Source organism: Drosophila miranda, chromosome XR (assembly GCF_003369915.1).
Source record: "Drosophila miranda strain MSH22 chromosome XR, D.miranda_PacBio2.1, whole genome shotgun sequence".
Taxonomy (NCBI): Eukaryota; Metazoa; Arthropoda; class Insecta; order Diptera; family Drosophilidae; genus Drosophila; species Drosophila miranda.
This window is the reverse complement of record NC_046674.1, coordinates 2,093,850-2,107,582: the sequence shown is the minus strand read 5'-3', so window position 1 is coordinate 2,107,582 and position 13,733 is coordinate 2,093,850. Positions and strand designations below refer to the sequence as shown.

Below are 13,733 nucleotides of genomic sequence, written 5' to 3'. Positions count from 1 at the left end.
ATAAATATAGGATGCACGTTCAACAACACTGGTATGAGTGCTGTAAGTCGCCAAATTCTTAGCATTTTTTTATTGCCGGGCATTATTATTGTTTACAAACCAAACCAACAATTAAAAAAGAGAGAAACATGAAAATAGCAATAGAAGGATGCGCGCACGGTGAACTGGAGCGCATATACGACACCATAGCATGCATCGAGAAGGAGAGCAATACAAAGATCGATCTCCTGCTATGCTGCGGTGACTTTCAATCCACGCGCAATCTGGAGGATCTGCAAACGATGGCTGTGCCGAAGAAGTACCTGGATATATGTACCTTTTACAAGTGAGTGGAGTGGCAAAGAGATCAGTGTATTTTACATTTAATATGGCTTTATTGTTCCACAGATATTACAGCGGGGAGTGCGTGGCCCCTGTGCTGACTATTTTCATTGGCGGCAACCACGAGGCCTCAAACTACCTGCAAGAGCTTCCATACGGCGGATGGGTGGCCCCAAATATATATTATCTGGGCTATGCTGGAGTGGTAAATGTGAACGGCGTTCGTATTGCAGGCATCAGTGGCATCTACAAGGGACACGACTTCCTGCGTGGCCATCACGAATTCCCGCCCTACACGGAATCCACATGTCGCAGTGTCTATCACGTGCGGCAGTTGGAGGTGTTCCGCCTGAAGCAGCTATCTGGTAAGATAGACATATTCTTGTCGCACGATTGGCCCACCGGCATCTATGAATACGGCAACAAGGCCCAGCTGCTCAGGAAGAAACCCTATTTTGCGGCTGACATGGAGAGCGGACAACTAGGCAGTCGACCGCTGGAGGAGCTGCTAAAGGCAGTACAGCCCTCTTACTGGTTTGCCGCACATTTGCATTGTAAATTTGCCGCCCTCGTGCCACACCAAAACGCAACCAAAGCCCCAACCCAAATGGGAGACGGCTCTTCAAGCAGCAGTAGCAGCAGCAGTAGTGAGAGCGACGATGAGGAGAGCACATCTAGGCTGCCACCCAAACCAGTGGCTGTTACAAAGTTTCTTGCTCTGGACAAATGCCTGCCTCGACGAGCATTTCTCCAAGTGCTGGACATACCCAGTGAAGCGATTGAAGGTAATCCCACGTTTGAATACGATGCCGAATGGCTTGTTATTCTGCAAAGCACCAATCATCTTATCTCGGTGAAGGAGAACTACTACTACCTGCCGGGCAAGAAGGCTGGCGCCATCGCAGAGCGCTTCAATTTCACACCCACCGAGGAGGAACTGGATTCTTTGACCACCAAATTCCAGAGCCTCAAGATCCCGGAGAACTTTCAGCGAACGGTGCCTGCCTTTGATCCGCAGGAGCAGTCCAACTATAAGCATATGGTCGTGGGTCAACCCACGGCCCATCTAAATCCCCAGAGCAATACATTCTGTTCTGTCTTGGGTGTAGATGATCCACTCTGTCTGGCGTTGCTGGCCAATGGCAAGGATCTGCCAGCAGTTGCGGTTAAAAGCATAGACCAGAAGGCAGAGGAAACCATTGTTCACGTCCAGGATCAATGTCAGGATCAAGAAACCATCGAAGGCAGTTCCTCCCCTCCTCCTGAACCACTTGTGACCCCTTCGAAAAGAAAACTCAATTTGTTCTTGCCGGCGCCGACAGTTACAGCTGATGCTACTGCAGCAGAAAAAGATGACAGCGCGATAGATCTGCCTGAGGAAGATGAGGATCCAAAGACAGCAGAGACAGCCGAGTCGGAGGCAGTGGACAAACCAAAAGTCGAGGCAGTCCCGCCAGCTCCCAGTAGTCCACCCAGCGTCAAGAAACTAAAGCGTAGAAACCAAAACATTTATCAAGCCGAAGACGATGACTAAATACTAACCATTCTGCTTGACTGAGAATAAAATAACATATTCCATGATTCCGGAATGAATTTTAAAAAAAGGAGGCAAATTTATTTAAATAACACAGAAAATGCTTGCTCGCTTGTGGGCTTGACTGGAGTCCACAAATGATGGAGTCGGCTAGGGGATGCTGCTGCTGTAAGCCCAACGCGGGGCTTCACTGCGTCTCTGGGACGTTCTCGGCATAGTCTTCGTCGGCGCATTTGAAGGCACATTGCAAAACGGTCTTGGGCGTGTCCACCACATCGCAATAGTATGTGGCTGGCGAGGGGATGCAGTGTAGCTGCGTTTGGCCCCCATCCGACTTGGGGCGATAGAAGCGACAGCTGCGTGGGCCATACATGGGCATGTCGGCGTCGTAGGGTGGACTGAGTATATCGAAGAAGGCGGCCACGCCGTTGCCCGCCTCGGTTATATGGTGATAGTTTCGCTTGCGTGGTGTGACCATGGCGCTGGGAGTGTCCGGTGACACCAGGCAGGGCTCCTCGACGTTCACCTTCACCACAATGGGATCCGTGTCGTAGTGCAGGGGCTCGTCGGGCCCCAGCTGCTGTGTGTAGCTCTGGACCAGCAGCTTCCCCCAGATACAGCGAAGCAGGCCAAACATCATGGGATGGTCATGCAGGGGAATGGAACTGGAGCCACGCACAATGAACAGGCTCATCGAGAAGCGCTCGTCTTCAAAGATGTGCATGTAGCTGCAGGGCGCACGGCCCTGGGCGTGGGACGGGGACGATGCCCCAGCGTGGGGGCGAAAGAGCTCCTCCTTGATGTGAAGATCGCGGTAGGTGAGTTCATCTGTTAGCTGCTTGAGGTGCTGCAGATTGGCATTGAAGCTGGCGTGGTTGGCACGATCGAATGTCTTGAAGGCCTGCCGCAGAACATTCATGAAATGAGCCGTCATTTTGCCCGAATTTTCGGGTTTTATCAGCAATGCACCCGTATTAGTACACTGACGTCAGACGTATTTGCTTTTTGCTTGCACGCCGGTCAAGAAAGATTTAGAAAAGCGACGGGATCGGCACCAAGCGACTAATTTTTGTGTCCAGAAATGGAGATAAACAAAAAAATTCCAGCTGAGCCACCAGTGTTGGGCAACGCCTAGTTTTCCACTATAGATAAAATTTAATGTTTTTATTTAAATTTGAAAGAAAAATGCTAGTTGTAGGGGCTACAGAAAACTAGAAGCCTCGTTCCTTGGACTGGGTGGCGTGTGTCAATATCCAAGACTTGTAGTCACGTTTCTTCATCGACATTTGCTTGTGGCGCGGATGCGTGGGGCAGATGACATAACCGCGTTCCTGGCGCACCACAATGTAGCAATCCTTGCAGCGCCTCTTTAGGCGTCCCTTGACTTTAAAGCCGGCGACATGCTGCAGCAGAGTAGAGACAGGGGTCAGCAGTCCTGCGGAAACATTTTTGTTGGCCACCAGTTGTGTTTGATTGCTGTTGTTGGTCACTCCGGCTGCGATGGCCGTGGGGCGCATTAGGACGTGAAATCCACGCGTGGAACTGAGGCCATTCCACAGGCGGGCGCTGTGTTGAAGTATTTTGCCAGCAAAGGACATCTAAAAGTCGGGTTTTTATTGAAATTCTTTCTAAACGTTGGCAAATCACTCACCTCTTGGCTAGATTAACATTAACCCACTGCCGATAACAAAAAATCAGCACTGGTTGCTATCGATGACACTTTCAAAACTCAGATTTTTATACCCGATACTCAAAATGAGTATTGGGGTATATTAGATTTGTGGTAAAAGTGGATGTGTGTAACGTCCAAAAGGAATCGTTTCCGACCCCATAAAGTATATATATTCTTGATCAGCATCAATAGCCGAGTCGATTGAGCCATGTCTGTCTGTCCGTCTGTCCGTCCCCTTCAGCGCCTAGTGCTCAAAGACTATAAGAGCGAGAGCAACAATGTTTTGGATCCAGACTTCTGTGATATGTCACTGCTACAAAAATATTTCAAAACTTCGCCCAGGCGAAGCGGCGTCTGCCGGAGGAGAGCCATACTGACTTAGTATCGGGTATAGCTGTAGAGTTGCGGTGTCCGCAGCAACTCACAACGTTCCCCCTCGTTGTAAATTGTGGATATTATTATTATTCATTATCGTATGATGTGTTGCTCTTCATATAAAAAATTTCATGAGACACAGTGTTGAGGATACATAGGAATACACTTAAAAAAAAAAACCGTCAATCACTTTAAATTATTCGCATCGTTATTCTTGAAATCTTAAAAATTCAGAAAATTCCATGGAGCTGGTTAGAGAATGTTTAAACGGAAAGATTGTACTCTGTTCAATCAATGTTTATGACTTCCATTTGATTGATCTTCAGATCGGGCAGTTCTATCTTGGAACGTTTGCATTTGGTTGGTCCGGCTGCCTCCTCGTCGGACGAGTCCAATATCTCGGTGATATCCTCATCCTCTTCGATCGCTTCGCTGGGCTTTCGCTTGGTGGCCGTTTTGGCGGGACTCTCTACGGAAAGGTTATCTGTGGCCACGACCATTACATCCTCATCGTTTTCCTCTTCGATCACAAGACAGTCATCGTCGTCGTCGTCTTCTATTTCGGTTGGACGACTACGCTTCGATGTGGAGGGGCCATCATCTGCAGCAACATCTGCACCATTGGCAGAACGTTTTCGTAATTCCTTTCCTTTGTCGGTTTCATCGTCCGGCTTCTTTTCTTCCTCCTCTTTGGGTTGCAACTTCTTTGAGTCGGCAGACACCTCGAAGAGAGAATCGTCTCGTTCTGCATCGAAATGCGATATTATTACGCTTAGCCTGTAGTTCTGATGAAAATCATCACAGTTCAGGATTGCGCCGTCTACAACGTTCATTTTGGACAGCAGCTTGTCGTCATTATCTGTCGTTTCACCCTCCTCCGAAGAGATCAAAATAGAGTTAGAGCCCATCAGTACCACATCTGGATGGAGCATGTTGAGTGTTTTAATCAGTACATCGTCGCGTAGCTCCTTAATGTGAACACGCTTGGTATCGATGCGGAGGGTAATGGCCGGATCTAGGGAGCAGACATAGCAACTGGGATTGGGTGCTGCCAAGGAGGCATCTGGGACAAGGAACTGGCCGCGTCCATTGGGGCGAAGACGGGCATAGACGGCCTTGCACTGTTCCCATTTGGCCTGAAGGACATTGAAGGCTCGCATCACAGAGATGCCAGCAGTAATCGCATTGGTGGTGGCAATTGCGGGTATAATATTCCCTGCCATCGACTTGATTTCAAATCTTGACCTTCGCTCAATGTCAAAGATGTAGGAGCGCACATTGGCGCAGGCGGCCACAAAGTCCATTGCCGGCTGATCATCCTTGTCCCAGACAAGAGTTTCATCAGCCTTTAGTTTGAGGAATGATGCGCTCAGCTCCTTGAGCGTATTGGCAAAGACATGGGCACACTCCTCCACGGTCCAGACCTTGTGATGCTGCCGTGCGAACTCTGGCTGGATATCAGTCGTCCCTTCGGGCACAAGTGTGTCCCAAGAAACGGGCACTGGGGCCTTTCGCGAGGTCCACAGATTAGACATTACCAGCAAGTAGTTGATGTCCTCATCGAAGAACTTGTTGAAGAGCTTCGCAGCATCGTAGTCGCAATCCTTGGCCCACTGGCGGGTGTTGATGCGCACAACATTGCCTTTGTTCGAGCCCTTCTCCGTTGGAGTTTTCTCTTTGCTGATCTTCGCCTCACCGTCTCCACCTGCGCCTGCATCGAATTCTTGGGGGACACTCTGGGCATCCGGATCGGCAGCGTCTGGAGAAATGTCCTCATCATCGAGAGATTCTCCAAACAGTTGACTACAATGGAAGGGGGTTAGACTTGGAATCGGTTCAATTGGATTGGCTCAGAATTCAACTCACTTGAAGAGATGCTTGGCCCACACAATGCAGTGGATGGGCTCCGAGGGCGTGTTGCGTATGGTGCAGCCGGGAAAATTGCGTTGCTTCTCCTTGGGTGGGCACTCGTAGCATTGGGTGAGGCCCCGCTTGATCAGCTCTACCTGACCATTGTAGCCCGAGGTGCCACTCTCGATCAAAGGAACATCGGCATTAAGACACATGCGATTCACATGATTGCGGGCAGCACGATTGTCCAGAGCGCTGAGGATTACATCGAACTTCTGGAAGAAGCTGACACCGTAGTCGGAGCTGGAAACAGACAGTAGATAGAACTAGAATATGGACGAGAATATGCGAGATCTTGGAACTGAACTTACGATGTGACGCTATCATGGTATGCAGTTATCTTTGCATCCGGATTGAAGCTCAAAGCAGTTTCCCGTGCCACACGGGCCTTTGATTTTCCCACGTGTTCGCGATGAAAAAGAAATTGCCGATTGAGATTACTCAGGTCAATGGTGTCCAAGTCGATCTAAATGGGATGGGAATTTTAGCCAAGCGACGCGTGGAATTCACAAAACTCACAATTTGAATGTCGTTGAAGCCGCTGAGCACAAGGTTCTTGAGGACCTCGCAGCCGATCCCGCCCGCGCCAACAACCAGCACCTTGGACTTTTTTACCAGCTCTTGCAATGTGCCTGGGAGAACACCATCGATAGCTGCAGCCATTTTCTATTTAATTAAGCTTCTTCGTTTGATAAATATCTTATTTCAATGTGAAAATTGGCGAGCCGAAAATTGCAGTGACGCCGGTGGCAAGTGTTGGAAAGTTTCTTAAGACGATTAAGGCCTGTCTAAACGGGGTAGCAGTAGGGTGCCCCTGACGACGAACTGGGTAGAAAGTTTAGACAAGGTTTCGATTTCCCGATCCATTTTAGGGTCGAATTGTGGATATGTATTTGTAATGATATAAAGAAATGAAAATGCTAAAAATTAAGAGAGTCGTCGAGACTTTCTGAGCTCACGTCCGAAACGTCGAGGGTGTCGTCCACCTTTTTTGTGCGATACTTCCGGGCATGTTGCAGCTTCAGCTTGTACAACTTCTTAAGCGTATGGTTGCTCATGCCGCAGATCCGCCCCTGAGCCTCGGGCGGTTGTTCGCCTGATTTATCTGCCATCAGCTATGGCATATATTAAATTATTTAATTCTTTGGAAACATACATGGACTTACTGTTTTTTCTTCTCGTTTTCCGCCGATATGTATCGAAAGCAGTGTTGAAGATGGCCGTTTTTAACACCACAAGTAATAATGGCCATATGAATCGGCCGGGAGCCCAAGCAATTTACTGGTCATGATGAAGTGCTTAAAGCAGCCGATACGCGCTACGCCTGCGTGCCGGAGAACACCGAAAACCTTATAGTTGACTTCTTTGTGGGGGACAAGCTGAAACAGTAGGTGCTGCTGCACCTGGTGCATCCACTCCCAATACAGGCAGGGATAGTGGAAAAATAGCTCAATTTTTAAAGAAAGTTTAATCTCTTCTACCCGTCGGTATTGTCTCCAAGACGCAGGCTGTTTTCCAGTTCAATATTATCGGTGCTGAGCAGGGAACCTGGTACGTGGGTTGGAAACAGATGATTTTTCAGTAAGCTGATCTGCTCCCTGAGACCATTAGAATGTGTATAGTATAGTATTATGAATTTGTATGTGTTTGCTATATAAAGAGAGTAAACGTATCGAGACATTATTGAATTCAATGGTTTTTTTATTATCTTAATGAGTACAAACTAGAAATCACGTTCACTCTCGCTGTGTGTCTTTGGAAATAGATCACCCGCGTGTGTCTTTTAAGTGAATATCTTGTCACAAATCCATTCGAGCAGGTGGAGCATTTTTAGGGATTTCGCCCGTGTGCGTACGGGTGTGTTTGTTAAGTTCATATTTTGTCTTAAAAACCTTCGAGCAGGTCGAGCATTTGTAGGGTCTTTCGCCCGTGTGCTTACGGGTGTGTACGGTTAGTTCATATTTTGTGTTAACTAACTTCGAGCAGGTAGAGCATTTGTAGGTTCTTTCGCCCGTGTGCGTACGGGTGTGTACGGTAAGTTCATATTTTTTTATAAATGCACTCGAGCAGACCGGTCGCAAGATATGTCTTCTTCTTCATTCTGCTCCATTCGTGAGAAATGGAGTTTTTCGTTCTGCTTACAGGTTCTCACAAGCTTAAAAGCATTCTCTGCATCGTGAAGACAGGGCGGGCATACGACTTCTGGTAGCGAGTCCCCCCGCCGAACCTGGTACCCGGTAACCTCTTCAATTATTTCAGCAATGGTAATGGCAAGTTCTTGGCGCTCCACAAAAATGTTTGTGAACGCTCCGAATGCATGGGAGCCCATGCAAACTCTGCATATTTCCTCCATGGAAACGTATCTAAAGTAAACGCAGAACCGTCCAGGAACGTAAATAGAAGTGTGAGAATTAAATAGAAAACAAATAACTCACCAAATGCGGCTTTTTTGAATTGTAAAACTACACGCGAAAAAATATTGTTCGGTCCAAGTAGGCCTGTGTTCAAAAGCAGAAAATCTTACCGATACGATTTTGTTTTACATATCTAACCGACCTATCGAAAGAACATTTGAAAAAATTCGGCTGTTAGGCCGCCACTGAAAGCGCCATTTTAATTTTGTTGCTGCATGACATGATGGATTTCTGTAATTTTGTGGAATTTTCTTTGCCATATACTAAAAATCGAATGAAAATGGATTTTTAGCTTGCTTATACTTATAAGCAATGCATGTAATACTTTGCCAAAATTAACAAAAAATATTACCGCCACAACGGTGAGAAGTCGGGCCAAGAACATGAGCAGGCCAAGAAAATTCATTTTCTTGACATCCTCCCTCTTCTCAGCAGTATCGCATAAGTCCTCATAACCAGACGCATCTTCTCAAGATTAGCAACCTTTTCATATAAAACTTCTTGTCCTTCTCTCTCTTCGCAATTTAGCAAAATCTTTGTCTTAGCACAATATTCTGCTAACCAATTAACCCCATTGTGACCCCACCCAAGGGGTGTATAAATATATATCCACGAAGGGTATAAAAGTTAAAGACCTAACCTAACCTAACCTAGGCATTCAGGTACAATGCATCAATGCATCTTTTTTTTTGTTAAGTAGAGAGAAGAAAGCATAAGAAGAATCTGCATATAAAATTATTTTGTCGCGGTTTCACTCAAGATGTTCGCATAAATAGAAGGGGGTTAAGTGGGTTAATTTCGGTCTTACATCGGTATATTTTGAAAATGAGCCGGTATCTTTTGGTATGTTTCTAAGGGTCAGGCCGTATATTGTACGTCACCATGTCTACGTCAGACACCTTGTAAGTGTTATACTTTTCATAGTATTTTCTAGTATATTTCAAGTAGCGTTATGGACTCACCCTCTTGTCCATTGAACCAATGTAGAAGCCGTGTAGAAATGCTATTTCTACAATCCAACTAAAGCAAGTGTTTACAATAAGCCAGTCAATTAGAAAATAGGTTTATTAATTGGATAAAATTATGTGGGCATGGCTAATTTTTCTATCTAGCTAATAATATTTGACGGAACATCAAAATTAAGCAATATGGTTTCCAATTCTTGATGGAGAACGATTATCGGCTTATATGCCAAGGGGTTATTTCAATTTTCAATTTATTTTTCAATTTAAATTTTTACACCGAAAATAATTAGAATTGACTAATTTTAGCGACGTTCAGTGGGAAGATATTGTGGTGTTTTTTTAACTTCAGAGGAAAGATGGCATGGATCTACAAGAAGAATTTACAATCAGTAAGATTTTCCGCCATTTACCTCAAGTCGTTGAACTGTTTAAATAAAGGGGGCTTAAGTGGGCTAACTTCGGGTTTTCATCATACGAGACGTTATATTGTTGTTGAGGAACCAAAATTGAGGCTAAAACAATCAAAGTCAAGTATTTAATAAGCCAGTCAAGTAGAAAAATGATTCATTAATTGGATGAAATTATGTGGGCAGGACTGAGGGTTCTATCTAGCTAGTAATTTTCGACGTAATATCAAAAACGAGAAATATGTAAAATATAACTTGAATTTGTCTGTACATTTACGGTATATTTTTCAAATGAGACGGTATATTTTGGTATATTTCTGAGGGTCGGACCGTATATTTTATCAATAAATCCGTCACACTGCTTCTACATTTTTTGAACGAGAAGACTCTGACTGACAACTAAAATATTTTTTTTGTGACTACGAATAGACGCGGACTGCAAGTGCAATTGAAATTGCTTGTGCGAAGTGAAGTCGATACCGAAATCAATTGCGGCATACGGTGAAAATAGAATAATGGCCGAAGTGCGACGCAGAAAGGAGGGCCTCGGTGAGGCTGCTGGTCAATCTGATTCTGTGAAACGGCACTCGTCTGCAGCTGATTCTTCAGACCATGTAAGTGTCCAATTAGCTGACTGCTACTGATGCCCAGGCAATGACTCCTATGTGGAGCAGAGCAATTCCTTGCCTCGTTCCCCATTCCATTTGCATAATTCATTGGAGCGCAAAGAAAAAAAACATAAGAAACAAATGTGTGTATACCCATACCAGTAGAAATGTATGTACACACATCTGTTGGGTGCGTTGTGTGTGTGTTTTGTTATTCTCTGACGCAAAATCAGGTGGGCGCAATTAGGGTGCATTTATGTGAGGTGGAAACTTCCCGCTCTCTTGATCTATCTATTTTTTCTGGTCTTTTGTTACTTTCTCAGCATGCAAAAAAAAATACGGTTGAAATATATTATCCCTTCAGAGAGCGCCCTCTGGCAGAGTGTCTCACTTGGTATTAATACACCTTGCTCGCAGGGGTGACAGAGAGAGAGACCGATTTAGAGCGCAGGCCAGCAGGCGAAAAACCAATAACTTTGACCCCAACCCCCTACTACCACCCCCATCCACCGCGTTGAAGCAATGTAACGCCATTATTTCGTGCAAATCCAATTATAGTGGATTCCAGCCATTACGGAAGCGCCCACCCCTTAAGAGAGAGGTCGCCCCGTTGCGCCTCGTATGCTTTCTGCAATGGTTCCGGCTTTTTTCCGTCTCTCTGATAAGCGAACCTTCTTTCCCTTCCCCCCATATGGCTTCTTATCAATGATTTGGCAACAAACAAAACACGCCACCGAAAATCCCACAATTTTTCTGTGTTTGTGCGTGTGTGTGTGTCTTGGATAAATGGCGGCATATCGTTGGCTGATATTCTGATTATGGGTATATAGCAATAGTATATATTTTGGACTTTGAACGGCACCTCGTTAAAATGTATAAGCTTCACCCCCTGCCCCGAGGGGCCATTTAGCCAGACAAATTGCAATTCTAATTGGTTTCCCGGTCCGCAGGTGGACTCTGAGGAGGAGAAAATTCCCGAGGAGAAGTTCGTCGAAGAGCTGGCCAAGAATCTACCCCAGGGCACGGACAAGACACCAGAGCTATTGGATTCGGCACTCAAGGATTTACCCGATCGGTATGTGAAGAATTTCGAATCATTTCCAAAAATACATTTGCCCCACAGCTGGCTGCAGTCGGCGGAAAGTGGGTGGGGTGGCAAATATTTTGATAATTACAAATAATAATAATAGTTTTTCCATTTGGTAGTTGGAAGAACTGGGTCATTCGCGGCATATTCACATGGATTATGATTTGTGGCTTCGCATTGATCATCTACGGCGGCCCGCTGGCCTTGATGATCACGGTGGGTTCAATGGCCTTTGCCGTGGAAGAGAATCAAACTAAATTATTATTTTCTTTCCCTTGTTCAGACTTTGCTGGTGCAGGTGAAGTGCTTTCAGGAGATCATCTCGATTGGCTACCAAGTTTATCGCATACACGGACTTCCCTGGTTCCGCAGTCTCTCTTGGTACTTTCTGCTTACATCCAATTACTTCTTCTATGGCGAGAATCTGGTTGATTACTTCGGCGTGGTCATCAATCGTGTGGTAAGAAAGGCAGCCTTTTATAATTTACAAATGGCTCATCCCAATGGTAAATCCCCTTGCAGGAATATCTCAAGTTTCTGGTGACCTACCATCGCTTCCTTTCGTTCGCCCTGTACATCATTGGCTTTGTTTGGTTTGTGCTGTCGCTTGTGAAGAAGTATTACATCAAACAGTTTAGCCTGTTTGCCTGGACACACGTCTCGCTGCTGATTGTCGTCACCCAGAGCTACCTCATAATACAGAACATATTCGAGGGGCTCATTTGGTTCATTGTGCCCGTATCGATGATTGTCTGCAATGATGTCATGGCTTATGTGTTTGGTTTCTTCTTTGGACGCACACCCCTCATCAAGCTAAGCCCCAAGAAGACCTGGGAGGGCTTCATTGGTGGTGGTTTTGCCACAGTCCTCTTCGGCATTCTGTTTTCCTATTTTCTGTGCAACTACCAGTACTTCATATGTCCCATACAATACTCTGAGGAACTGGGTCGTATGACAATGAGCTGTGTGCCCAGCTATCTGTTCACGCCGCAGGAATACAGCCTGAAGGTGGTACGTAAAGCAAACTTTATCCAGATTAATATTTTATGTTTAATGTGTTTCTCTTTTGGTTTTAAGTTTGGCATTGGCAAGTCCTTGAACGTTTATCCTTATATCTGGCACTCGATTTCTCTGAGCTTGTTCAGCTCCATTATTGGACCTTTCGGCGGGTTCTTTGCTTCCGGTTTTAAGAGAGCTTTTAAGATCAAGGTGAGGGTTTGAGCTCGCAAGAGCTGTTTCAAGCAATGAACTATGGATAACTTTTTTTTTTGCAGGACTTTGGTGACATGATTCCTGGACATGGCGGCATCATGGACCGCTTCGACTGCCAGTTTCTGATGGCCACCTTTGTCAACGTTTATATATCGAGCTTCATCAGAACCCCATCGCCGGCGAAGCTCCTGACACAGATATACAATCTAAAGCCAGATCAACAATACCAAATTTATCAATCGCTTAAGGACTCTCTGGGCGATATGCTAACCTAAATTTAACACAAAAACAACTAAAACAAAAACAAAAAGGAAAACAAGACCGGGCTCTGCGGTCATCCATTACCCATTACCCATTTAGATTCAACAGACAACAGACAAGTTTGCTTTAGTCGTACGTTCTATATGTGTAAAAGAAATATTGATATACATATATGCTATAGTATATCTAGAAGCATACGGCATGCACCTTAAGCCGCCACATAAACTAGTTTTAATTGAGAGCATAATTATTGTTATGTTTTTAGTGTTTACGTTAGATTTTGTTGCTACATTTTAGATCATTTTCCCCCCGTTCCCGTTCCCCTTCCCCGCCCTTCCCATCCCATCCCCACTAAGTTATATATATTCTGATTTGGCATTAAGTTCTGTGTGCTGCTGCTCCCCTTCTATTCTATATAGTTATATATAGATTTGTTGTTAAGCGATTCCATTATTTTAAAGCTTAAGCAGATCAGCAGATCCAATGCAAGATGCAAAATGCAAGACGCAAGACGAAGCAAAACCAACCAGCAGAACTATGAATTTAATTTAACAATCGATTGTGCGCGTGTGCATGTGTTGTTAGTGAATTTACTTACTATTACTACTACTACTACTACTATGACTTAGAGATTGACAAGGATAGGACAAGGATAGGACAAGGAGCTGCAGAGGCACCCACCCAGTGTTTAGCATAATCGAAGCGCATTTTTGAACCCATACATACATACATCCACCTGTAACCGAAGACTTCTGTAATGATGTGCAATTCCGTTATGCCTGTCATTTATAGTGCAATATACTCGTACGTATCGTAACTGAATTCCAGTCATTTTTATTTCACATTTCTTTATGTTCCTTTATTCATTCAATTTTCACAAAAAAAGCATACATATATAATATATATACATATATATATATAGAATGTTTCATATATAAATCCTGTTATATACGAAGGAGAAGGCAG

The 13,733-nt window shown here is 45.0% G+C and overlaps 5 protein-coding genes across 5 annotated transcripts; 2 read left to right on the top strand and 3 right to left on the bottom strand.

Moving 5' to 3' along the window:
- Nucleotides 1–50: 50 nt before the first annotated feature.
- On the top strand, nt 51–1,925 carry LOC108151985 (lariat debranching enzyme). Its single transcript, XM_017280950.2, has 2 exons — nt 51–325; nt 388–1,925. Exons 1-2 carry the CDS (start codon nt 129–131, stop codon nt 1,853–1,855), a joined length of 1,665 nt encoding a protein of 554 aa, XP_017136439.1. The 5' UTR covers nt 51–128; the 3' UTR covers nt 1,856–1,925.
- LOC108151986 (2-aminoethanethiol dioxygenase) lies at nt 1,911–2,905 on the bottom strand. Its single transcript, XM_017280951.2, has one exon. It carries the CDS (start codon nt 2,787–2,789, stop codon nt 2,043–2,045), a length of 747 nt encoding a protein of 248 aa, XP_017136440.1. The 5' UTR covers nt 2,790–2,905; the 3' UTR covers nt 1,911–2,042.
- Nucleotides 2,906–2,998: 93 nt separating this feature from the next.
- LOC108151987 lies at nt 2,999–3,611 on the bottom strand. Its single transcript, XM_017280952.2, has 2 exons — nt 3,507–3,611; nt 2,999–3,453 (listed from the first exon to the last, which is right to left on the bottom strand). The coding sequence occupies exon 2, from the start codon at nt 3,451–3,453 to the stop codon at nt 3,067–3,069; it is 387 nt and encodes a 128-aa protein (XP_017136441.1). The 5' UTR covers nt 3,507–3,611; the 3' UTR covers nt 2,999–3,066.
- Nucleotides 3,612–3,998: 387 nt separating this feature from the next.
- Nucleotides 3,999–6,581, bottom strand: LOC108152900 (SUMO-activating enzyme subunit 2). Its single transcript, XM_017282546.2, has 4 exons — nt 6,333–6,581; nt 6,125–6,279; nt 5,769–6,056; nt 3,999–5,705 (listed from the first exon to the last, which is right to left on the bottom strand). Exons 1-4 carry the CDS (start codon nt 6,474–6,476, stop codon nt 4,190–4,192), a joined length of 2,103 nt encoding a protein of 700 aa, XP_017138035.1. The 5' UTR covers nt 6,477–6,581; the 3' UTR covers nt 3,999–4,189.
- Nucleotides 6,582–10,114: 3,533 nt separating this feature from the next.
- LOC108151751 (phosphatidate cytidylyltransferase, photoreceptor-specific) lies at nt 10,115–13,594 on the top strand. The gene is made up of 7 exons (XM_017280589.2): nt 10,115–10,213; nt 11,158–11,282; nt 11,414–11,510; nt 11,578–11,754; nt 11,817–12,305; nt 12,372–12,503; nt 12,569–13,594. Exons 1-7 carry the CDS (start codon nt 10,115–10,117, stop codon nt 12,779–12,781), a joined length of 1,332 nt encoding a protein of 443 aa, XP_017136078.1. The 3' UTR covers nt 12,782–13,594.
- Nucleotides 13,595–13,733: the final 139 nt, after the last annotated feature.